General features: G+C 53.9%; 6 protein-coding genes across 6 annotated transcripts; 4 read left to right on the forward strand and 2 right to left on the reverse strand.

The window, feature by feature from the left end:
* Positions 1-2,788: 2,788 nt before the first annotated feature.
* M406DRAFT_247647 (catalase-domain-containing protein) lies at positions 2,789-4,679 on the forward strand (the record flags this gene model as incomplete). The annotated part of the gene is made up of 3 exons (XM_040916477.1): positions 2,789-3,493; positions 3,584-3,956; positions 4,075-4,679. 3 exons carry the CDS (start codon positions 2,789-2,791, stop codon positions 4,677-4,679), a joined length of 1,683 nt encoding a protein of 560 aa, XP_040781419.1.
* Positions 4,680-5,601: 922 nt separating this feature from the next.
* M406DRAFT_248805 (uncharacterized protein) lies at positions 5,602-7,320 on the reverse strand (the record flags this gene model as incomplete). Its single annotated transcript, XM_040916562.1, has 2 exons — positions 5,602-6,530; positions 6,582-7,320. 2 exons carry the CDS (start codon positions 7,318-7,320, stop codon positions 5,602-5,604), a joined length of 1,668 nt encoding a protein of 555 aa, XP_040781420.1.
* A 4,307-nt stretch (positions 7,321-11,627) lies between these two features.
* Positions 11,628-12,481, forward strand: M406DRAFT_247309 (uncharacterized protein; the record flags this gene model as incomplete). The annotated part of the gene is made up of 2 exons (XM_040916459.1): positions 11,628-12,260; positions 12,362-12,481. The coding sequence occupies 2 exons, from the start codon at positions 11,628-11,630 to the stop codon at positions 12,479-12,481; spliced, it is 753 nt and encodes a 250-aa protein (XP_040781421.1).
* Positions 12,482-13,257: 776 nt separating this feature from the next.
* Positions 13,258-14,308, reverse strand: M406DRAFT_66868 (uncharacterized protein; the record flags this gene model as incomplete). Its single annotated transcript, XM_040925019.1, has 3 exons — positions 13,258-13,308; positions 13,362-13,473; positions 13,662-14,308. 3 exons carry the CDS (start codon positions 14,306-14,308, stop codon positions 13,258-13,260), a joined length of 810 nt encoding a protein of 269 aa, XP_040781422.1.
* Positions 14,309-15,767: 1,459 nt separating this feature from the next.
* Positions 15,768-17,412, forward strand: M406DRAFT_248237 (uncharacterized protein; the record flags this gene model as incomplete). The annotated part of the gene is made up of 4 exons (XM_040916517.1): positions 15,768-15,924; positions 16,008-16,193; positions 16,297-16,735; positions 16,827-17,412. 4 exons carry the CDS (start codon positions 15,768-15,770, stop codon positions 17,410-17,412), a joined length of 1,368 nt encoding a protein of 455 aa, XP_040781423.1.
* Positions 17,413-18,318: 906 nt separating this feature from the next.
* On the forward strand, positions 18,319-21,920 carry M406DRAFT_344188 (uncharacterized protein; the record flags this gene model as incomplete). Its single annotated transcript, XM_040921954.1, has 6 exons — positions 18,319-18,348; positions 18,565-19,598; positions 19,732-20,983; positions 21,057-21,140; positions 21,227-21,401; positions 21,532-21,920. 6 exons carry the CDS (start codon positions 18,319-18,321, stop codon positions 21,786-21,788), a joined length of 2,832 nt encoding a protein of 943 aa, XP_040781424.1. The 3' UTR covers positions 21,789-21,920.
* Between the last annotated feature and the right edge of the window lie 583 nt (positions 21,921-22,503).

Below are 22,503 nucleotides of genomic sequence, written 5' to 3' on the forward strand. Positions count from 1 at the left end.
CAATCTTTTTATTGTTAATTTTAAGTCCATTATTCTGCGCTTAGGATGCCTGGAAAATTGGTGCATGCCGCCTGGTGTCCCTGATTGCTGTGGCTGTATATTTGTGGCATGCCCATGTGGTCCTGATCCTTATATTTATTCCACCGTTGCGCCTAGCCTTGTGGCGTCGTGACCGACTTTAGGATTAGAGTGAAATTATCATCATGCGGAAAGGAAGTTTACCTGTATGTATGAAACTGCTGTGGGCTGCACTTGGCCCACCAGCATTATTTATAGCCGCTGCGTCTCGAACCCTAGCGAGTAACCAGCTTCTTCGGGTGGCGAGATCATGCACCTCCGAGTCCGACATAATTGCACAAGCAGACAGGAGAGGACAGACGTACTACGTATGCGACTAGTGGACTGTACTACGTATGTCATCGTACGTAGGTGCTGAACGCATCTTGGGTGTGAATACAGTGCTACTGGTCCAGTCGAAAGAAGAACAATAAATCTTGTTTTATGTTTATTGGAGAGAAGAAAAAAAAGGTAAATAACTGGGGCCGATGATGATGGGAAAGGTCCTCTAATGCAAGCTGGCTCTGAATAGTCACCCTGGTTGGTAAACGCCGTTGACCATGGCGATTGCTCCTGCCAACTGCTGTGCCTACAGGAAATCGACGGACAAACTGGCAGAGGTGCCACTAGACTGGCTCTGTCTGTGACTTCCTTGTGAGGACCACCTCCCTCCAACTTGCGTCATTGCTCCTCACATTCGACTACCTTTCATGCCATGCCCCGACAGAAATGAGAAAGTAGCATGTTGACTCACGTCAGAACCGCGTATACCTGCGTGTAATGTGGCTCACTCACTTGGCCTAAGTTTGTCAGACCAAGATCCCAGGTAAACAGGATGGCTTCCCAGAAGAACATTATGGCACTGATGTCCAAGCAGAAACCTCGACCGAGACTCAGCCTCCTTTGTGCGCACAGCACGGCGTTCGGCACGTCCGCCCGTGTTTTGCTTACACACACACATGCACACGCACACCGCATGGTTCAAGCAGGGCTGAAGAAGAAGAAGTGATCCTTCGATGAGATCCCGTGACGAGGTAATATTGCGTGCAGTCTATTCGCGGCGCTGACTCCCCCTCCAACGCCAACGGGCCTTGAACTATCTGGTTGGTTATCACCTGAAAGGGAGGAGGAGATGACGTGGTTCCGAATTTACTCACCAGAGTACAGCCTCGCGCCTATTATTTGTTGGCCCTGCTGGCTTACCTATGACAGATCACAGGCACTGGCTGGATAGACAAGGCTGGGCAGCACCCATCCACGTGCGATGGTTCTGTCAGCCCGATACCGTCCGAACGGGTGGGCGCCTGAGACTTATTGCGGCTGACTTGGGGGAACGAACGCCGCGATGAGGAGTTCTCACTCGTACCTGCATGAACAGTAGAGGACCTGGGGGCGATAGATGCAGTGTGTGCAGGATGGGTGGATGGCGCCCTATTGGTGGTCCACAGACTTGGAGGGGTGGTCCTATCTGAGTACATGGCCTTTTCTTTTTGCCCTTCTCAGACCTGCTCTTCCAACATTGCACGCCTCATTCCTTGTGGTCTGATGGGCGCAGACACCTCCTTGCTGCTTCGAGTTGAAGCTGACAGGCACGAGGCAAGCAAGTCTACCTCGTCTCGAGTTTGTTTCCCAGCGTAAAAACTGCACACGCTCAAAACTGCGCCTATGGCCGACTCCCATTTTTACTATAGTACATCACCCACATGCTCATACCCGTGGTTGAACGTGCCAAATTTGGTTAGGGATCAGCATCATGACGACGATCAAACCCCAGATGCAAGCTTTCTTGCTGGGTCAGTAAGTGATACCAACTTACCTCGACAGCAATTGGCGGAATTTGGCGCTCGTTACCCATCAATGAGTGAGGAAGTGCATATTTCCAACCCTCCAAAAGATAAGCGACTCGTCACACGACGAATGATACCGATGGGATAGACCCTTTCGGCAATTTGAGGTGAGGCTGGTATGACTGATTGCCCGCCCCACCTTCTCCCCATCGGAGCTCCAGGAGTGGCTTTGCTTCCCTTTATAACATAAGTCAGGTCTCGTGGCCTTGAGAAGGACTTTCCGTCAGAATGGGTGAATGGGCAAATCTCGGTCGGACAGACTCTGCTTCAGCTGAGGGAGTCCTCTGGTCCCCAACGGGCTGAACTCGCTGACCACCTTCGTCCGTGGAGGAGCAGCAAGTGCGATGCCTTATTGCTTTGATGATACGAGGGCGATGACACGAGTACATGCTGAGCCTCGAGAAGCCACCTCTGGAGTCATGGGAACAGCTGTTCGCTACCAGCTTTGGGTGTCCTGCCTGGTTGAGTGGTCATCATAATGTACTGTAAAAGATGATAAGCTGCTGCTTGGTGATCTGGCCATAAATATGACTACAATCCCCAGATATCAAGCACCGAAGAAAGAAGGAAAAAGAAGACTAAATTGCGAGAAAAGCCCTGCTCACTTGCCCAACTGAACGTCAAACGAGCTCAACGTAATCTTCACCAAACCAGACACAACCCAAATAATCATCTACAATATGTCTTCTCGACGCAACTCGGTGCGTATATTCTCAAGGACACGTGATGGTTTACAATAAGGGAGGGCATCGCTAACAAGTTGCAGGATGGTGGTCCCTCCTTGACGCCTGAACAGGCCACGGAGTTCACCGACAAAGTCGAAGACGCGAAGCCCGACTTCCCACACGAGTCTAAGTACAACGGAGATTATATCACCACCATGAATGGTAAGCAGAGCACCCACGCACAATGCACATGGAAGAGATGCATACTACATCCGTCATACAATCAATCTCTCTCTCTCTCTCTCTCACTCTTTCTCTGACACACAAAATCTTACAGGTGCTCCGGTGCAAAAGCCAGCAGCCAGCCAGCGTATCGGCAACCAACTGCGTGCCACGACGCTCCTCCAGGACATCAATCTCCTCGAGCTGATCCAGCACCTGACCCATGAGCGTATCCCAGAGCGCCTGGTTCACGCCAGGGGCACAGGCGCCCACGGCTACTTCGAAGTGACAGACGACATCACGGACTTGACCAGCGCCGCGTTCCTGAACCGGGTGGGCAAGAGGACTCCACTGTTCACGCGTTTCTCGACCGTCGCTGGCGAGCGTGCGTCGGCCGAGACGGTGCGCGACACCCGTGGGTTTGCCTTTAAGCTCCGGACCGAGGAGGGCATCCTCGACTGGCTGTTCCTGTCCACGCCTGTGTTCCCCATCCGTGACGGCGCCAAGTTCCCGTCCTTCACACACGCCACCAAGAGGAACCCCAAGAGCGGCCTGCCGGACCACAGCATGTTCTGGGACTACTTCACCCATAACGAGGAGGCCATTCACTTCCTCATGTTTCTCTTTAGTGACCGGGCCACGCCTGTCAACTTTCAGCATGCCGACTGCTTCAGCATCAACTGCTACAAGTTCACCAAGCCTGTAGGTTACATTTGCTTGTCCCTGCTTTCCTATCCTCGCAGCTTCATCGCCGGCGCAGAGCCAAGACTGACACTCTTCTTTCTCTCACAGGATGGCAAGTTTGTCTACGTGCGCATCCACGTCAAGACAAACCAGGGGGTCGAGAACTTTACCGTCGCCGAGGCCGCCACCGTAGCAGGCGAGGATCCAGACTTCCAGACCCGCTCGCTCTTTGAGGACCTCAACGCCGGGCGCACGCCCTCCTGGGACGTCTACGCGCAGGTCATTGAGCCGGATGCTGTCGCACGCTCCCCTGTCGACATCTTCGACGCCACCAAGACGCTGCCGTTCAAGGACTTCCCCCTGCGCAAGTTTGGCCGCATCGTGCTGGACAGAAACCCAGAGAACAACTTTGCCGAGGTCGAGCAGGCGGCTTTTAGCCCGACCAACATCGTGCCTGGTTGGTCTCTGTCGCCAGATCCAAGTATGTTTCGTCACTCTTCCTTCCTCTCCCTCCTCCTCGCCTTTGTTCTGTGTTCCCCCATCTCGTACGAGTCCACACCCAGGCTAAACATAGACCCTCTTCCTTCCTCCTTCAACAGTCCTCCAGACCCGTGCCCTCGCCTACGCAGACACCCAGCGATATCGTCTGGGCACGAACTTCATCCAGTTCCCCATCAACCGCCCGGCCTATTCCTTCACCCCCCTCAACCGCGACGGCCAGGGCGCCAGCGGCGACAACCTAGGCGCTACCCCCAACTACTACCCCAGCTCCTTCTTTGCCTACGGCGCCGCCGCCCAGTACGCCACCTCGGGCGTAAACGAGGAGCGCTTTGACGGCCCCGTGGTCGACTACGAGTCCCCCCTCCGCCCGGATGACTTTGCCCAGGCTACCTCGTTCTGGCGGGACGTGCTGGCCCGCGAGAAGGGCCAGCAGGACAACTTTGTCGGCAACGTCGCGGCGCACCTGCGAAGCGCGGTGGCGGCCGTGCGGGGTGATGTGTATGCGCTCTTTGCGCGCGTGGACGAGGAGCTGGGCAAGAGGATCGCGCGGGCGACGGAGATTCTGGTGGCGGAGGCGGCGGCCGCAGAGGAAAATGGGGCTGTGGAGGGCGACGCGGCGCAGGCGACTAGGAAGATTGCGGTGCTGCATCGGCAGAAGGTTGAGATTGCTGGGGGTGAGCGAGGGGTGGTCGTGCAGAAATGAGAAGCTGTTTGAACCAGGGGTGTTTTCTCGTCCTTGGATGTTTCTGTTGACTTTTTTGGGGGGATGGTAACAAAGGGAGGGGTAGCTAGGTGATCCAGAATGTTTGTCTCGTGAAGGAGGGTTTCAATCAGTTCATGTTGTGACAGAGGAACTCATATGTATGTTGAGGCAAGCCAATTCCTTCAGATACTTAGCAAATTGTCTCGCTCATACCGCCATAACTTGGAATACCGAGTGAAAGGAGAGAAGATGCGGGGCCCCTATGTCTGCTTATGCCCTCACCTAGAAATCCTCATCGTCTTGGATCATGTAGCCTTGATGGGCCACGACCCAAGAGCTCGTGATATGCAAGGCTGTAGAGGAGGAAGAATAATATCGGTCAACACTTTTTACTTTCCTGTCGTCACCAGATTGGGATCATACCCTGGGGCCTTAACAAGCTTGTGGCATACCAAAAAGTGATCGTGTGTCAACAATCTTCTTCAATTTCGTTCTTGTGGACGGCAGTTGTCAACTGCATATGGTGTTCTCCCCTTCTAATCCTCGCGAGGCCGCCCTCCCCCAGTAAATTTTTTCTTCCTGTTGGTATCACTGTAAAGCAGCCCGCTTTTGACCCCATGACCGTGATCGACTCGAAACTACATGCACATCGATGCGATGACGGGCTTCAACGTGCAGCTGCAAGAGGCATTCCAATCCATGCGGGTTTTCATTTTCATTTCACGTGTAATCCGTCCACCAGTACATCGCTCGCAGGGTCAAACAAATGAATAATTTAAACAAGGAAAGAAAAGAGAGAGGAATGAAGAAAACAAAATCCTCCGTGGGTATCATGATTTTGTGGTCGCCAAGATGGTGAAAAAGACCGGGAGCGAGCGAAGGCTAAGCTGGGGACCACCAGTAAAGAGCTGTTGATTGTGGTTCACGGGCTATACCGCCTCGACAGCCTCGACGGAAGACGATCCCTATGTCGATCCTTGTCCGAACCGGAACCGTTCCGTGGTCCCTTGAAGCCGGAATGCCGACCTGCCCTGCCGTTCTCGGTCCTCCCGTCTTTGCTGCCGGGCTGGCGTCCCTTGAAGCAGAAGCCTGCGATCGTCCGGAAGGGCCACATGACAATGTACAGGCATAGATGGTAAGGAATGATCACAATGGTCAGGAACCAGTCCGTGACCCACGCCATCAGCGCCGAGATTCCCCACTGGGACCGACTGCTCTGCTTAGCCGCAGCCGCAGCCAGGGCGATGGCGTCGTTCAGCCTCATGTCGACGGTGCCGAGCCTCGACTCTGTCTGGAGGGCGAGGACCGTAGCCTTTTTCTCGTAGCGGCGCATGGCACGGTTCAGCGCATCGAGCTCCGGCTGTATCGCGTTGCGGACCTCGCGGACGAGGGCAGCCTCCTGCTTGCTGCCGCTGCTGCTTCCTCCTCCTGGCCCGCCGTCCCGCCGCGCCTGCTGTGCTGCTGCGTTCGCTAGAGTGGTGGCAGTGACCTCCTCGTTGGCATCGGCGCGGACCTCGAGCTGGCCAAGGCGGGCCTGCATCTCCTCAAGCTGCAGCGTCGTCGACCGGGCCACGGGGGTGGACTGCACAATCCGCTGGAGGTGGAGGGTCCGGGCCTGGAGGAGCTTCAGCGCGTGGGAGATGGGGCGCAGCTCGGCCGCGAGGAGGAACACGGTGATGTTGAAGTCTGTCATGAGGCCTTCGGACGGGCGGCTCAGCTGGGCGCGTATGGCGTGGAGGAGGTATGCGCCGAGGGCTGGGCTCAAGAAACAGGAGATCAGAGCCAGGACCTCGTGCAAGTAGAGCTCATTGATCGCTGCCTCCTGGGCCCTGGTACGGCTTGCCGCCTTGTCTGTCTGGCCCTTCGCCCCGCGTTCCTCATCGTTTTCTTTTCCGGCCTGACTTTCCTGCCCGTCCTCCTCCTGCTGCTGCCCGTCCTGGGAGGATTCCTCAGGGACCTCGTCCAGCGTCATGACGGATGAAGTCATCATGCGTGCGGGTGCCTCTCCGTCGCTGTCATCCTCGATGACCTGTTCAAGCCCAACCTCTTGTCTGCTCCGGACCTCCTGGGCCTCATGGTACCACCGCCAGGGCTGGGTGACTGTGTAGCGCAGGAAGACGAAGACCAGCCCCAAGAGCATCACGTCCGTGACAAAGGAGCTGCCTCCTTCGAAGAAGATCCCGACCAGTGCGGGCAGCAGGGCAAAGGCCAGCGGCAGGGTCGAGAGGAGGGACTGGGTTTCAGGTGCGTCCGGGCTCTGCTTCGCGCCGCTCGGGTTGAGGATCTCTTGTGTCCCGTCGCGAAAGGACCGTCGAGCCTCGGACAGGCTGAATTCGGACAGGTTCGAGCTGCGCCGTCGCAGGCCTAGGGAGGCTGGCGCGTCGCCGCCCTCGGGGGATGAGAAGGAGGAGGCCATGATGCCTGGCCTGCGGCGCAGTAGTGGAGAGCCATCGTCCATGGTCACAGACCGCCTGAACGCGTGACCTGCTGGTGCAGGAGCAGAGGAGGCGGAAGCTGTGGCAGAATTGGACGAGGGAAAAGCGTACGAGGAGGTCGTAGCATGAGGAGAGACCGTAGGCGGTGGGGAGGGCAGACGCTGTGCCGGCGCGTCATTGTCCCTATCTGACGTTATATTCGCCATGATGACGATGACGATGGAGGTGGCAGTGGTGGCGTGGCGAGGAGCATCTGTCGAGTGTGTAGCAGCTGAAGACTGCAGACAGACACACTCTTCGAGAAGGAGGTCGTAAAAGGTCAAGAGAGGCGAAGCCGAGGATACTCGAGAGGTCACACAGGAAAGGAAAACGAGAGGAGAGAAGAGAGGAGGGAACACAAGAGACGGAGAGGAAGGGTGGTAACGAGGAACGAGGTCAAGATTGAGGGAACTGGGCTTGGAACAAGTCTGGAATGACGAAGAACAAGGATTGGTGTGTAAGTGCTATGTAAGGTAAGTAGGTGAGAGCTGAGGGTGCCGCCCTTGCCAGTCATGGTCGAGGGACCAGGACGCCATGACGCCAAATACGGCAATTAGCTGCACTAGTACGCGCAGCGTGGAGTTTTTTGTGGATGGGAAGAAAGTCCATTGCCAATCGAGTACAAACGCTGTATGCGTTGTACATGCAGGTGAGGCATGCAGGAGGTGCATTCGTACCAAAGAGTTTTCTTTCTTTCTTTCTTTCTTTCTTTACTTGTGTAGATGGTGGACTGGAGTGTAAGTTGGTCCTCTCATGATTGGTTCCTACATGATTTTACCAATTTTTCCCTTCCTGCTCAGGTACGTGGATGGTATCCTGCATACTTCTTATCAGTCCCACAAGTGGACTTTGAGATGGGGAACGAAGCCATAGATGCAGTGTGCACGAGCCGATTCCTGTCGAGATGTGGACCATTGACTCGGTTTACATTGTACAGAGACTAGGTCAAGTCGCACAGTGAGTTCGACTGACAAGACGCTCTCTCGGTGTAAACTGTCGAGGCTTGAGACAAGTGCAGTGCAAGGCTGCAGTGGAGTTGTAGCTGCGAAGAGTGGGAAATGTTACGTGACATGACATGACGTGACGTGACGCGAGGTAGGGACAGTGAAAGAAAGAAGGAAGAAGAAAAAGAAGAAATTAATAGAGGAGGAAGAAGTTGAAAATGCATCGGGTGGTTCCGAGCTGGAGGAGCTCCCATGGTACTTACTTGGCACTCTCTGGCTGTCGCATTGACCTCCTATAGTCAGTTATTCAGTATTTGACAGGCAAAGCGAGAGAAAAAAAGAAGGACAACCAAAAATCACATCCTATCCAACGAAGAAGGAAGTTGAAACTTTCAGGTCATTGAATCCTAACAAGTGGGCTCGGAGATTCTCTTGAGCGTATCCACCGATGACATACGAAGACTAATGACAAGGATAAGGATATGTGCTGGCAGGGGAAATCTTATTATCGTATCGTCCGTTGATTATCTACAGGGAAGCCTTTCCAGACTCTGCCCTACCATGTCTTGGATGAAGAATGATTCTGACAACTTTGCTCTTTGCTGTCTTTCTACTTGGAGGGACAATACTGAAAGCACGAGACAGGCATCTGGTCAGACCTGCAAACTTACTGTGCTCATCCATCATCCCACGAGGTGAGCCCCCCTTGCGCCTCAGATGCAGCCCTATGGGGTCCAAACTGTGCTTGAGGGGAACTGGGGGCCATCCTATAAGATGACCCCTGGCAGATGGTGGCAAGGTTGCCTTACACCACAGGTTGAAGAATAAGATATTGAACCAAAGAAAAAACCCTACCAAAAGAAACGCCTGCTTGGATGATGGCCAATCAGTTGGTTGGTGGAGGGATAATAGTGCATAGTAAATGCCACGGTAATGCCATGCACAGATATAGTATGCCCAGTAGTAGCAGGTACTATAGTGGTAGGTGGCTGGAAATAATAAATCTTGAATGTGATAAGCCAGCCAAGGCCGGGGGGCGTGGAAAAATATGTCATTGTGGTGGAATTACCGTGCAGAGCGCAGCCTTGTACAATGGGGACCTGGACACGCCGATGCTCAGCTCGTAGGTTGGCGCCTTCGGAGAATAAATGTAAAGAAGAAGAAAAAAAAAGAAAACGAGGAGGAAATTACGCGGACCCCATAATAAGAGACACACACGCAAGTGTGTATGAATGTATATATTTAAATCATATAAATATATATCAACACGTGCATGTGTCTTGTGTGTCTCGACTTCCTGTCTCGTAACCCTTGCATGCAGTCGACATACTTTTTGTAGTCTCACTTCACGATAAATAGAGACACATACACAAGAAAGGTCAAACACTCTTGAGAGGTAATTTGTAAGTTTTGTCGCACGGACGCAAGCATAACCACAATTTCCTTGAAAAAGCAAAAACATAAATCAATCCCCCTCCCCCCTCTTCAGTCTTGCGACATACACATCATGACTTGCAGTCAATGAACAAGGCAGACCGGAAAAGGGCCCTTCACACACACACACACACAAAACAACACGAAAAACGACCGTCGGCCATCTGGCGTTGGTTGTGGACAGGTGTCATGGTGGTGCGATCGGGCGACCACTGCTGCAAGCATCTTGACCTGCAACACGCACACGCACACTCCTCTTCCTACAACTCGTCCTCTTCAACCTCGATCTACAGCAGGAGCAGCAGGAGCAGCAGAAGCAGCAGAAGCCGCAGCGTTGGTGTTGGTGTTGGTCGCCGAGCTGCTGGTGGGTGCGATACCCGTCCCCCCAACTACAGCCCGCCATCCCCTACCAACGGCAATCTGCAGCAGCAATCGCGGCACCTGCAGGAACTACAGCACCAGCACTACTACCCGCTGCCAAGTCTAGGCCCGGCCCTGAACCTGCAGGCGACCCTGCATACGACTACGGCGCCACTACTGCAGCAGCAACAGTTCACGGCCACATCCTTTCCTCTTCAGGCTCTTCTAGTGGGAGCACTGCATAATCCTCATCTCACCACCCAGGATCCTGCTCTACGGCACCACCGAGGAGCAGCACATCCACCACATCCACCTCCACCTCCAGGTCCCGACCCAGGTCCAGCAGTAGCAGCTACTACTGCAGGGGCCTTTCACGATTGCCGGAAGCACACCCAGAAACGTGGGAGCCCCTGTTGTTCAATCTCCTGCTCCTCCTGGCCTCGCCCGCCCGCTGCCACTGCCTCGACCCCACCGCAAAACTCAACCTTCTTTGTCCTCCAAGTCCTCGACGAACTCGACCCCCTCCTCCTCCTTCCTGGTGGTCCAAAACAGCGACGACCACGACAACATCTGCACCGTCACAGGCCTCGTGACCCACCTCATCATCATCGACGGCAACAGCAACAACAACAACAACAAACACGACGACGACGACGACGAGACGTGCGCCTGCAGCTGCTGACGACGCACCTCGACCAACTGAAATACACGAGCCCGGCCAGAAGGGGACTCGAGGCCGTCCTGGCGGCTACTGCTAGTTCGAGATCGTTACCACGGCTTCCCACGCTGCGTCCAGTACTGATCGACCGGCTGAACTCGCCCCCCTGACCACCACCGACATTGTTCCCAAGCCAGCAGGCCCCAATACCACTGCCAATGTCAATGTCCATGTCGAAACCGACCCAGAAACCGAGCCTTCTTCTGCCACTTGCCCTCAACATCCCCCTCCTGCTGCGCTAGCCACTGCGCCGCCCGACAAGCCTCTGCCTGAAGTACCCCTGCCGCCGCCGCCGCCGCAGCCTCGGCACGCTCCTCTTCTTCAGCAGCAGCCGCAATCTCCCAGCAAAAGCGAGCACGACCACCACCACCACGACCGCCACCAGCGCCACACTCGATTCCCGAGCCAGGGCTCCTACCTACAGGAGCTGCAGCAGCATTCCCCCTTCCGGGTCCGCAGCGATTCCTCCACCAGCAGCCATCGCCGGTCCTTTTCCGCATCCCGCCTCTGGAATCCGACCAATTCGACGCGCAGTTTCCTCTTGCGCTCCACCCCTCGACCGCCGGCCCGACCCCCAAGCCCCGCGACACCTCCTGCCGTTCCCATCCCACACCTAACCCTCGACGTCTCCTCCATCAACCTTGCCGGCGTCGTCACCCCTGCCGGAGAGGTCCCACTGTTGTCGCCTCAATCAGACCAACAACAACAATCCAAGGCGGGCCGGACGAGCCTACAGATCGACCAGGCAGGACGGGACAGTGTCAGCCTGCCCAGGTCTGTCAGGCATTCCTACGACGAGATACGTAGCAAGAGCAGGAGCAGCCTCACACCATCCCCGGGCCATCACCCGGGCCAGGCTGCAGAGGCAGGATCACCGAGTGGACGACCCGAGACTGTCCAGGAGCTGGAACCAGACGCAGACGAGGGGAGACCTGCGCGAAAACGCAGAGGCAGTCGCAGCAGGCCGGCAGTGACGGCCACCGGTCACATCTTGGACAAGGGCAAGGGCAAGGCAGTCATGGCCTCCGACAATGATGCCGGCCAGCACGTGGGAGCGTCTTTCGAACGGGACCTCGAACAGGGACCCGACCCCCACCGCAGAGACTCGATCGGCTCGTTGGACGACGATGGTATAGGCTCTGCCATTGCATCCAGCGACTCGTCCATAAGGGGCGATCCAGATGCACCCGTCGTTGACGAAGAATGGGGGCCTCAACACCCGTGCTTCCCACATCTAAATCCCCACGTCCCGGTCGACTCGCCAGAATACGCCAACACCCGCATTATCAGGATAAAACGAGACTGGCTGCTCCAGGGTGACTTGGCACCCACCTTTTCAAACTTGTACCCGGAGATCCTCGACCCCGCGGGCCTGTCCGAGGTGGAGTTCCGGAGGGTCATCGACAAGCTGAACTCGGAACTCGTCATGGTGTTCGACCCATACAGCTTCAGGAACATCATGGACGGTGTGCTAGGCCTCCTGACCGGCTGGCTGTGGGACGACTTCGGCCTCACGTACGCCAAGGCCCGACTGGCGAGGCTCGAACGGTGGATTGAACGATGGAACCAGGAGATGGAGAAGACCGCTGGTGGCGACGACATTGTCATCCCCCCAAAGATTGTGCCTCTGAGGCAGACGGCATATATGACAGTGAGTCAAACCCCCCCCCTTTTCTTTTGCTAGCCGAGATGATGTTACCATGCATGCCTCCTGGTGGCAGCACGACGTAGCAGCAGCTGACAGCCTTGAAGCTCGATATCCAGATCTTTGCCCCTCAGATCCAGCCGGCCCAGGACACAACAGGCGGCGAGTCAAGAGGTGACGAGTCCGACATGCCCGCGGCACCCCCCGCGGCGGCCATGTCGAGCTGATTGACCCTTCTCTGTGCCTGCTTCCCCTGACCGTCCATTCCACGAGACGAGCTACTACAACGCCCCGAACTGATTCTTTGTCTCTCTCTCTCTCTCTTTCTTTCTTCCCCTCTCACGCAAAATCTCTCATATATGAAACACATTTTAATTGGCTGCGCGCGATGAATTACGACAATACCCCCACTTTTCTTCTTGCTTTTACTATTACTCTTCCTTTTTTTCTTGATCCATACCTTCCTGCGCTTTTCTAATACGTGAGACTTTTGGGTCTCGAATGTACAAACCACAACGCATAAGCGTGAGGCGTTCTGGCTTTCGGTGCTTGGCCTCGCGGCCACTTTTTCTGTGCACAGTTTCCTTGCCACCCACCCGCTCCCTTGCTTTCAGTTGTGGTCGATTGGATGATGGAGGCGGAGAAGGATGCCGCAGAGGGACTTGTTTATGATTTCCGATAAGTGGGTTACCAGAAGATGAAGTTTTATAAGTTAATTTGTTCCGAATTGAATGGGAATCGCTTTGAGCATGCGTGCGTTCCTTGTCCTGTTGAGGTGTCAGAGTCATGGATATTGTGATGGTGATCGAGAGATGTAATGATGAGGAAATTTGGTAAGTACAACGCGATCCGATCTTTTGACGCATATTCGACCTCTTTTTTTTCTTCTTGAGTAACGTACAACAAGTTTCCCAAATTTCTCCAGGGACTGTATTGCTGATGACCAGGCTCATTCCGCAAAGGAAAGACAACGTTTGGCTCTCATTCTGCTCAGCTTTGTCGCTTACACAAAACTCAGGGTAGCGAGGTCACCCTCGTTATTATTATTATTATTCTATTTCATGTTATCTTCTGGTTAATCCAGCCAGCTGTGTCACACTGGCGTACGTTGCCGGTCGTTTGGTACTGGAACCCACTTATCGAGGAGTTCTGGCTGGTGAAGCCGAAGCACTGGCCTGGGTAATCTGCGTCAAAATTGTTGTACCAACAGACGGCGTTGCTAACATTCAACATTGTACGTTAATTAGTTCATGCTGCTCATAACAATGTATAGGTAGAGTCGCCTCGGCCGAGCTAAATTCTGAGCATTCTCTCATATGCTTTGGATACTGTGAAAGGCAGACCAAAGGGGGCGAGAGAGAGAAGGAGGAAAAGTGAGCCAGGAAAAAAAAAGAGATCCACACATACCAGACCTCCCCGCCCTGCGCGATCTCCGTCGCGTTCATATTATTATATTCCGCACACAGGTCGATACAAGCATTCAGGTCCGTGACCGGCTTATTCACCATATCATCCGCATTGCCCAACAGGTTGGTGTTGCAGAACTTGCGGAACACATATTCCTCCGACCCAAAGGTGACTGAGTACAGCGTATTGTTGGATGAGGGACAGTCACGGTACAGTGTCGACGTCGGGCCGACAACGTCGGTCGTGGTGACGGAGACGGGTTTGGTGGAGGTTTTTGTGGGGGGGGAGGAGAAGGAAGAGGAGGAAGCAGAAGAAGAAGAAGAGTCGCCTGTTGAACTTTCGTTGCTCTTTTGAGAAGTCAGGGCGGCTCCGACGCCACCTCCCACTGCAGCGCCGATAATCATCGCGAGGGATACGCCGAGGACAATGTAAAAGGTCCGCGGGGCCAGGCGACAGATCCGCTTCTTCGCAGGGAGGGGTGTCGGTCTCGATGCTACAGCTGGTGGTGCCTTATCGTACCTGGGGAAGGGTTGGGAGGCGTAAACAGGCTCAGGGAACTGGTTCGGGTCTGTGACGACTTGGAGGCGTTGGCCTGTGTCCGGTACTACCTGGGGAGAGTCGCTGTAGTGGTGATCGTCGTAGGCCATGCTGGAACCAAAGGTTCGGCCTGTCTGGTTTTTGAACAAAAAAAAAGAAGGATACTTTGGAAGTGGGATGTAATGATTATTCAACTTAGGTAAGAAGGGAACGGTTGGGTCTAATACTCATAAGGAAGCAACTATGTGAAGGGAACCCTCTTCCATGACACAGGTGTTTTGGATCCTACCTTTTTTCTTACTGAGTGATGATGATATATCTTGGCTGTCAGCCTTTCCAAGGTTGTGGAAACACAATTGTGAAACTTACGCCTGATCAGCTTACTTAGTACTTAAACTTTCAACGTTCCTGCATGAAGGATTGAGGCTGCCTGAAATGACGGGCGGTCACTGTGACCTATTTGCTTGCAGTATTTCCAAAGCCAAGTCCATTCATATCTCGCTTCAGTGGCGTGCCTGGCTTAGTAGAGCTTTGAGACGTGATAATGCAATCTGCTCGCTCTTCCTATCTCATACTTTTGGTGTACAGTAAGGTTGCAGGATGCGAGTCTTTCTAGAAACGTAATTAGGTGAGCAGCAGGAAAAAAGGAGGGGAGAAGGAAGAAGAAGAAAAAGGGGCTGTCTTTGAATGTCTGAGCCCTCCTTATTTTCGTTCTTGCAACACGACAGTCAAGAACAATTTCTGTTCGAGTCTAGATGAAATCCTGAACGGACCTCTGCGGCATGGTTCACAGTTGAGGTTTGTCTGTCAGTAAGAAGAAATTGAGAGTAAAAAGAAAAGAAATAGAGGGCGAGAAGAAAAAAAGACGGGCTGATGACACAAAGCATGGGCTTGATAACAAGGTTCTGTCCATAAGCTTTATGCTTAAATTCATCGTTTGGCTAGGACTGGGTCAGGGTAGTTTCGTTTGAGTTATATGGCAAACTTTTCCGTTGCAGTAATGAATGAATACTTGATCCAGAAGGGAGACCCTGCCTTGGGCCACACCTCAACATCGATGCCCTCTTAACCATGAGGACTGTTCTTTCCACCAGCTCTAGGTCCAAAAACACCATCATGGAATTAGGTTCGGATCGATTCACCCGAATCTGTGCTGTAGGAGGCTCCACTTCGACAGCACTTGCCTGTCATTGTCGTAAGGCAGAAGATGTCCGATCTTCGCAGGGGGAGCGGCAATAAGGCGGGCCTTCTGTGTGTAAACATGACGAACTCTGCTAATCTCATCCATATCTCTCTTACACCATCGGCTTTTTTTTTTTCCCCTTCCCCATTCGTGACAAGATGAAGAGATTTGAAGATTTCACACATCCAGGATCAACTTCATCCTTCTGATCTCTTGCAGCTTCTCCTCCTTTTCTGTCCTTTCTCTTTTGGCTGTCAAAGGAAGGAAAAAGAATATTAGGATTTGGTGCTGTTGATTGTGAATATAAGCCAGGTCCCATTCACAACTTTTCCTTGTCTTGTGGTGGTGATTCCTCCTTTGGAGGGAGGAAGTGGGTGCGAGAAACGATGGTTGTGACAGCCAGGATACCAGATGATCATGTTGAGAATGAACAGAAAGGCAAGAAGGTGACCAAGGCCCGAAACAGATACATTCAGTTCCTCTCTGAGCAATGGCTGGTGATTTGTTTCGGTCTGGCTTGTGTGTTGGCGTGGAAATGGCCCGGTAAGCCCCAGCACCACCATCCTTTGTGCCTTTCTTTCATTGCATTGTTAGGACAGAAGGGGGACTGACATAGTATTGCCAAGATGTTGCCGCTACTGGGGGTCCGATCAAATCAGAGTACACCATCCTGTACGGCTCCGTTGCCATCATCTTCTTCATCAGCGGTCTGCAGCTCTCGACCCAGAAGCTCCGCGAGAACCTCTTCAACTGGCGCCTGCATATCATCGTGCAGGGAATCAGCTTCGTCGTCATACCTGTGATCTGGCTTGGTCAGTGTGCCCCTAGCAAGAATCTCTGTTATATTCAAATCTTGGTCCTTGATATTTGTAAGCCGGAGTTCGAGCTTGCTGACCCAAAGTCTTCTGCTTAAAGTGATCATGTGGATCATGATCGCGGCCGGTGATTTGCAGACCAAGGTCATCGAGATCCCTGTGCTCACCGGGATGCTGGTGACAAGCTGTCTGCCGACGACCATTTCTTCCAACGTCGTCATGACCCGTAATGCGGGCGGCGACGATGCGGCGGCCATCATCGAAGTGGTTATCGGGAACGTGTTTGGCTCCTTCATCAGCCCTGGACTCATCTATGCTCTCATCCCGCGCAGGCCCGAGTTCACATCGTGGATGCCAGCCTCGCCGACCACCCTGGGGGCCATGTACAGTGGCGTCGCCGAAAAGCTGGGACTCACGGTCATCCTGCCGCTGGTGGTGGGACAGTTGGTACGGATCCTGTTTGAGAAGAAGGTGGTCTGGTGTGTGACGCATCTGAAACTTGGGAAGCTATCGACCTTCTTCCTCTGTACTTTGATATGGTCAGTAGATTGCCTACAGTGTCCACAGCTCCTTGTGCCAAAATTCGAAGGAGAACGCGAGGACTGGCTGGGCCAGGCTGACTTTGATCAGGTCCACCTTCTCCAACGCCTTCAAGACGGGTGCACTCTACACGATGCCCAAGGCCTCTATTTTCTTCACAGTTTTTATGAACATCGGACTCTACGTCTTGTTCACCATAATCTGTTTTGTGTTCGCCCGGCCGCCGCACAACCTCGTGAAGAAGGCGATAGGACCGCAGCTTGCGAGTCTTTCGATCCCACGGCCCATCAGGCACTTTATCACCCCCAGACAGATGTCCAAGGAGCAAACGATCGCCGTGTGTTTTTGTGGCGCGGCCAAGACCACCGGTGTCGGAATCCCGCTGGTGGCGGCAATGTGGTCGGGCAGGGACGAGCTGACGAGGGCATACCTGCAGATCCCCGTGCTGCTGTATACAATGGAACAGGTGTTTCTGGCCCAGGGACTGGTGTACGTCTTCAAATGGTTCTTGAGACGGAGCGTGCACAGCGAGCTGGACGTGGAGAGTGTGAGGGGAGAGCGTGGACTGCGAGCTCTGGATGGGGCGGACGAGACGCCGTCTCCCACGACGGAGACGGTGAGAAATGATGAGAGGCTGCGTGCGGACTGTGCTGGCGTGGAGGAAGTCAAGCTTTGAAGGGTGTTGTTCGCTTTCTTATGTTGTGTTTGGTTTGTGTGATATTTCTACGGCTATAGATTATACCCATTTGTTCTTCGAGAATGTGTCATCGGCAGTGAATGAACTGAAGAACGCATGATCATTGTAATTTCTGTTGATTGCCTCTCCAAACATGTTCAGTTGAGGTTTCGAGAAACGCTCTGCTGTGTGCCCAGATATTCATAATATCGAACCGGTCTATGGCTCAACTTATTAGCACTTCAAGATTTTGGTTCTTGAGCGCTGCTTATGAATGATGAGTCGAATGTGGCCGAAGGAGGTGAAATCCGTAAAACAAATAAGTAGTATCCTAATTATTTGGTCATCTTTTTCATTGTTTTGCTTCTTTCCCTAGTCAATTATTAAATAGGTTCTGGCCTGGATTCTAAAGTACTTGTGTATTTAAAGTGATGATCGAAGGCCATACTTGATCAACGTATACAGAATTAGGACTTCCTGTCTACAGCGGTGAAGAGCAGCAGAATCACTACATCTGTGTCAAGGCCGGGCCTCGGTTCAACTGGATTAGAATTATCGTAGTACTCATGCACTTTCGTGGAATCGTTCGTTTTTTGCCGGAGGTGTTGAGATAGATTGTTCCTGTCGTAGCGATAGAGGATCTGCACCCCTGTTACTGCACGTCCAGGGCTTCAGTTACTAGACATGGGTTCATACAGTACTGTTACAAAACCTATTGCAGGGCCTTTTCGTCAAACGCTACCAGACCAGGGGGGGGGGTCCTTGACTTCAGGTCTTATACAGCAGCTGCTCCAGCACCCCACCACCTTCCTCAGTGAGGGCTGCTTACTTATACAATAATCAGTCAACAATACTTACCTCAGGTCCTCGCCCATCAATTGAAGGGATCAACCCTCACTGTTGAAGATGGGAAGCGTCAGCAGTGAGAAGCTGCTCGTCAGCTCCTCCCTTTCCTCGGCGTCGTCGCCACCCCCTCCAGCTTATCACGAAGCACACGCGTATCCCAAAATACAGCCAGGTCGGCGCCTGCGGAAGACCCTCTCACTCCGCCTCGTTGTGGCCCTGCTGCTCGCTATCCAGCTGTCCTGGCTGTACCTATGGAACAATCGCACACGGGGGCAACTACCTCGAGCTGTCCTATCGGCCCTCGAGGAGAAGAAGTTCGAGGCAGGTCTGGCGTCCTGCGCGGCCCTCGCCACATTTCCAGCGAGGGTCGAGCCCAGGGACCGCAGGGAGAACCCAAGATGGAATGATGTGAGCGGTCAGGCCAAGACGGTTGTGTTACGAAATGCAACACTCTTTGACGGCGAGGCGTTTCTTGAGGGCTCCGTCGACATTGTCTTTTCCAGGGGTCTTATCACCTCGGTCTCCCCTGCTGGTGCAGTCGTGACCGTTAACAACGACGACGATGACAACGACGGCATCAAGGAGGTTGATCTCCGTGGGGCATACGTGACGCCCGGTCTGGTAGACATGCACGCGCACCACCTGGTTTTGGCATGGCCTACCATCGAGGCTACAGATGATTCCAACGAGGTGCACCCCGACTTTGGTCCGCTCACACCTTTCGTGAGCGCCATCGACGGCATGAAGGCCTATGATGCGGCCACCAGGCTCATCGCCTCCGGCGGCGTCACATCCAGCCTGATCATCCCGGGCAGCGCCAATATCATGGGTGGCGAGGGCGCTGTTGTGAAGAATGCGGTCAAGGCTGGGCCGAACGGCGAGTACGTGATCGAGGAGATGCTGTTGGATCATGGGATCGAGACGGGCGAGAGGCACCGGTACATGAAGATGGCCTGTGGCGAGAACCCCAAGAGGGTTTATGGGCACACGAGGATGGGAAACGTGTGGGTGCTGCGGAAGTGGCTCGCGAGGGCCAAGGATCTCATTGACAAGCAGGACGCTTGGTGCGAAGGCGCTCATATGGCGGCGGCGGCGGCGAGGAGCAGCACCGAGGCCAAGGCGAGGATGTTGGCCGACAAGGGCGGGTTCCCCGAGGAGCTCGAGCTGGAGAGCACCGCGGCTATGCTCAGGGGCCGTGTGGCCATGCATAACCACTGCTATGAGCCCGAGGACATGGAGACCATGCTGCGAGTCTCTCACGAGTTTGAATTCCGTGTTCGGGCTTTCCACCACGCCATTGAGGCCTGGCAGGTCCCTGAGATGTTGAAGGAATATGGCGAGTAGGTTTTTGGGACTTTTCTTCTTTTTCTTTCTTTCTGACTTCTCCTTCTTTTCCCAACCGCATCTCATCACCACTCACACTGCTTGAGCTCTTGTGTCGTGTCTGACGCTGACCTTGCGTGTATGTGACAGGAACATCACAGTCGCAACATTTGCAGAATTCGCCCTCTACAAGCAAGAGGCATACGCTGCTAGCCTGTATGCCGGCAAGATCCTCAACGACCACGGCGTACCGGTGGCTTACAAGTCCGATAATGCCCAGGAGGATCTCTCGGCGCAGTATCTGAGGTTCCAGGCCGCTGTTGGCCACTCCTTTGGCCTGCCAGCGGACAAGGCGCTACAGTCCATCACCTCGATCCCAGCCAGGGCCATCGACCTTGATTTCCGCGTGGGCTACACACGAGCAGGGTACGATGCTGATATTGTCGTGTGGGACTCGCATCCTCTTTCCGTCGCTGCGACGCCGAAGCAAGTCTACATTGACGGCGTGGCGGCCCTGGACCCAGTCAAGGTCGAAGAGAACACGGCGCGTGTTGTCTTTGAGACCGCTGACGGTGTGAATAGAGGCGCGGGAAAGCCTGAGATGCGCGCCACGATTGATGAGGAGGAGAGGTTGCAGGTCTGCACCGACGTGCGCAAGCCGGGCCAGACCCTTGTGATCAGCGGAATTACCAAGTCGTTTCTGGACGAGAGGTCAGGCGTACTGCCCACGAGCGAGAGCGAGTCCCTAGGTTCAAACCTCATGCTCATCGTAAAGGACGGTCAGGTTGTCTGTCTGGGCTCCAGCGAGGTTGGAGACTGCGCCAACACGGGTATACAACTCTCGAACGACAACGACCATGTCGTCCATATCCGTCTTAAGAATGCCCACCTCACCCGTGGCTTGACGGCTGTGACGTCCTCCTTGGGTATCGTCGAGATCACCACAGATCCAGACACTGGCGACGGTCTGGCCAATGTGGTCAAGCCCAAGGAGGCTAGAGACGCGGAAAACATTGACTATGCGAAGTATGCCGTCAGCCTCGCAGGTGGCGAGGTGAAGGCCAAAGCATTTGCCCGCGCCAGGCTAGGGGGTGTCACCAGGGCTGTTCAGTCTCCTGTGACACAAGGCGGACTGATCGCAGGCGTGTCTACAGGTCTGAGGACGGGACTGCACAGCACGCTTCTCAATGGAGGTCTGTTCCAGGAAGACGTTGCCATGCATGTTGTGCTGGGACAGGACGCCAAGGCCAATGATGGCGCTGTGAGTATGGCCATCGAGAGGCTCAGGGCGCTTGTGAGGGCTGGTGGGAGTGCGAAGAAGGTGAGGGACACTGATGCTACAAACCCCTGGGTCTTGGTTGCCAATGGTTCGCTGCCTCTAGTCATCAGCGCTGTCTCGAACGTAAGTCTTGTTGTTCAACTGCCCAAAGTCTCTTGATCTTCCTTCGTCCTACTAACAAGATGTTTGAGAGCAGCACGATATCCAGCAAACGATCCTGTTTAAAAAGGACTATCCTCATGTCAACGTCGTCATCTTGGGAGGTCATGAGGCGCCTCTTGTAAGTCATTTTTCAGATGGATTTGCTTAGCCCACCCTCTACAGAGAAATTTGTTGCTGATGATCAATGCTTCTTTTACACTGTAGTTTGCTCGGGAGATTGCGGAAGCAAAGGTTCCTCTGATCCTGACGGCGACTCGCCCTGGTCCAGACAGCTGGACCAAGATCAATTCGCTGCCTGGGCCGCCCCTTAGTAGAAGCCCAGCAGACGTCCTGAGCGAGGCGGGGGTGTTTTTTGGTATCTCGATCCTTGGTCAGGGTGGTAAGTTCATGCCCCCCCCCCTATCTCTTCTCCTCTTTCTTTCTATCGAATTATTTCCTCCCGGTCATCATCTCTTTGTTCTGTCTTTCTGATGCTACACCCTTACTGACATTCTCCTCACCAATCAAAGGACCCCCAGGAGATTCGCGCATCCAATCTACCGCCCTCGAGGCGTCCTGGGCGGCCAAGTATGCAGGTCTGAGCGAACGAGAGGCGCTGGCCCTTGTCTCGACCAACATTGAGCAGATCCTGGGCCTCGAGGCGAGTGGTGACATTGTGGTCTGGGAGGGCAACCCGTTGCAGTTCGGGACGCCGGTGCTGGGTTTCCAGGCGCAGGGCGGGAGGCTGGAGGTTAGCAGCTGTTGGCCTAATGAGGTGGATGAGTAGATGGTTGCTTTCGAAACTGTGCTGCTGAGTATTGGTCGATTCTCACTCCTTGGCGGCTGTTTGGGGGTTTCAGCGTGGCGCTGGATACAAGTATTTATGTACTACATAAGTGTATGTATTATTTTACTTGCTACCTCCGCAGCTCGTGATCTGACGTGGATCGAATTCTGTTTCTCCGTCCATACTGGTTGCCCACCATTCATTCATCTTGTCACGAGCACAAGAAATGCACCACATCTATTCTCGTGCTCATTGACCTGCATATCTCATACATAAGTAGGTGGTCAGAGGGAGTTTTGAAGGGGGTGGGCCTAGTCTGGTCATAGTCTGGTTAGTGATCGGACCCCCACCCACCCTCCATAGCCCCCTGAGACGGGCCTAGATCATGGCAGGATTGCATTCTTTTGCAGCCAATCTGCAAGACTATTAAAGTTTGAAACAGGACTGCGTGGGGGGGAGGGGGGAGAGGCCTGTCTGAATAATTCACTTGAGCCAGTAGAGCCAGAACAATCAGCCGCTCAGTTCAGTGAAATGTGGACCAATCCGTTTCTCTCTCTCGTCCCTCTCCAAGCAAGCCATCTCACACACCACCGTCGGCTGCTTTCCCCCCTTCATCTTCTCCTTTCACGGACGAGCGTGCACTAGAGCAGCTAGGTACTTTAAGTAGTCAGACCCATTTCGGGCCGTTTGCTGTACAACCCCATGAATGACGAAT

Source organism: Cryphonectria parasitica (assembly GCF_011745365.1).
Source record: "Cryphonectria parasitica EP155 unplaced genomic scaffold M406scaffold_1, whole genome shotgun sequence".
Lineage (NCBI taxonomy): Eukaryota > Fungi > Ascomycota > Sordariomycetes > Diaporthales > Cryphonectriaceae > Cryphonectria > Cryphonectria parasitica.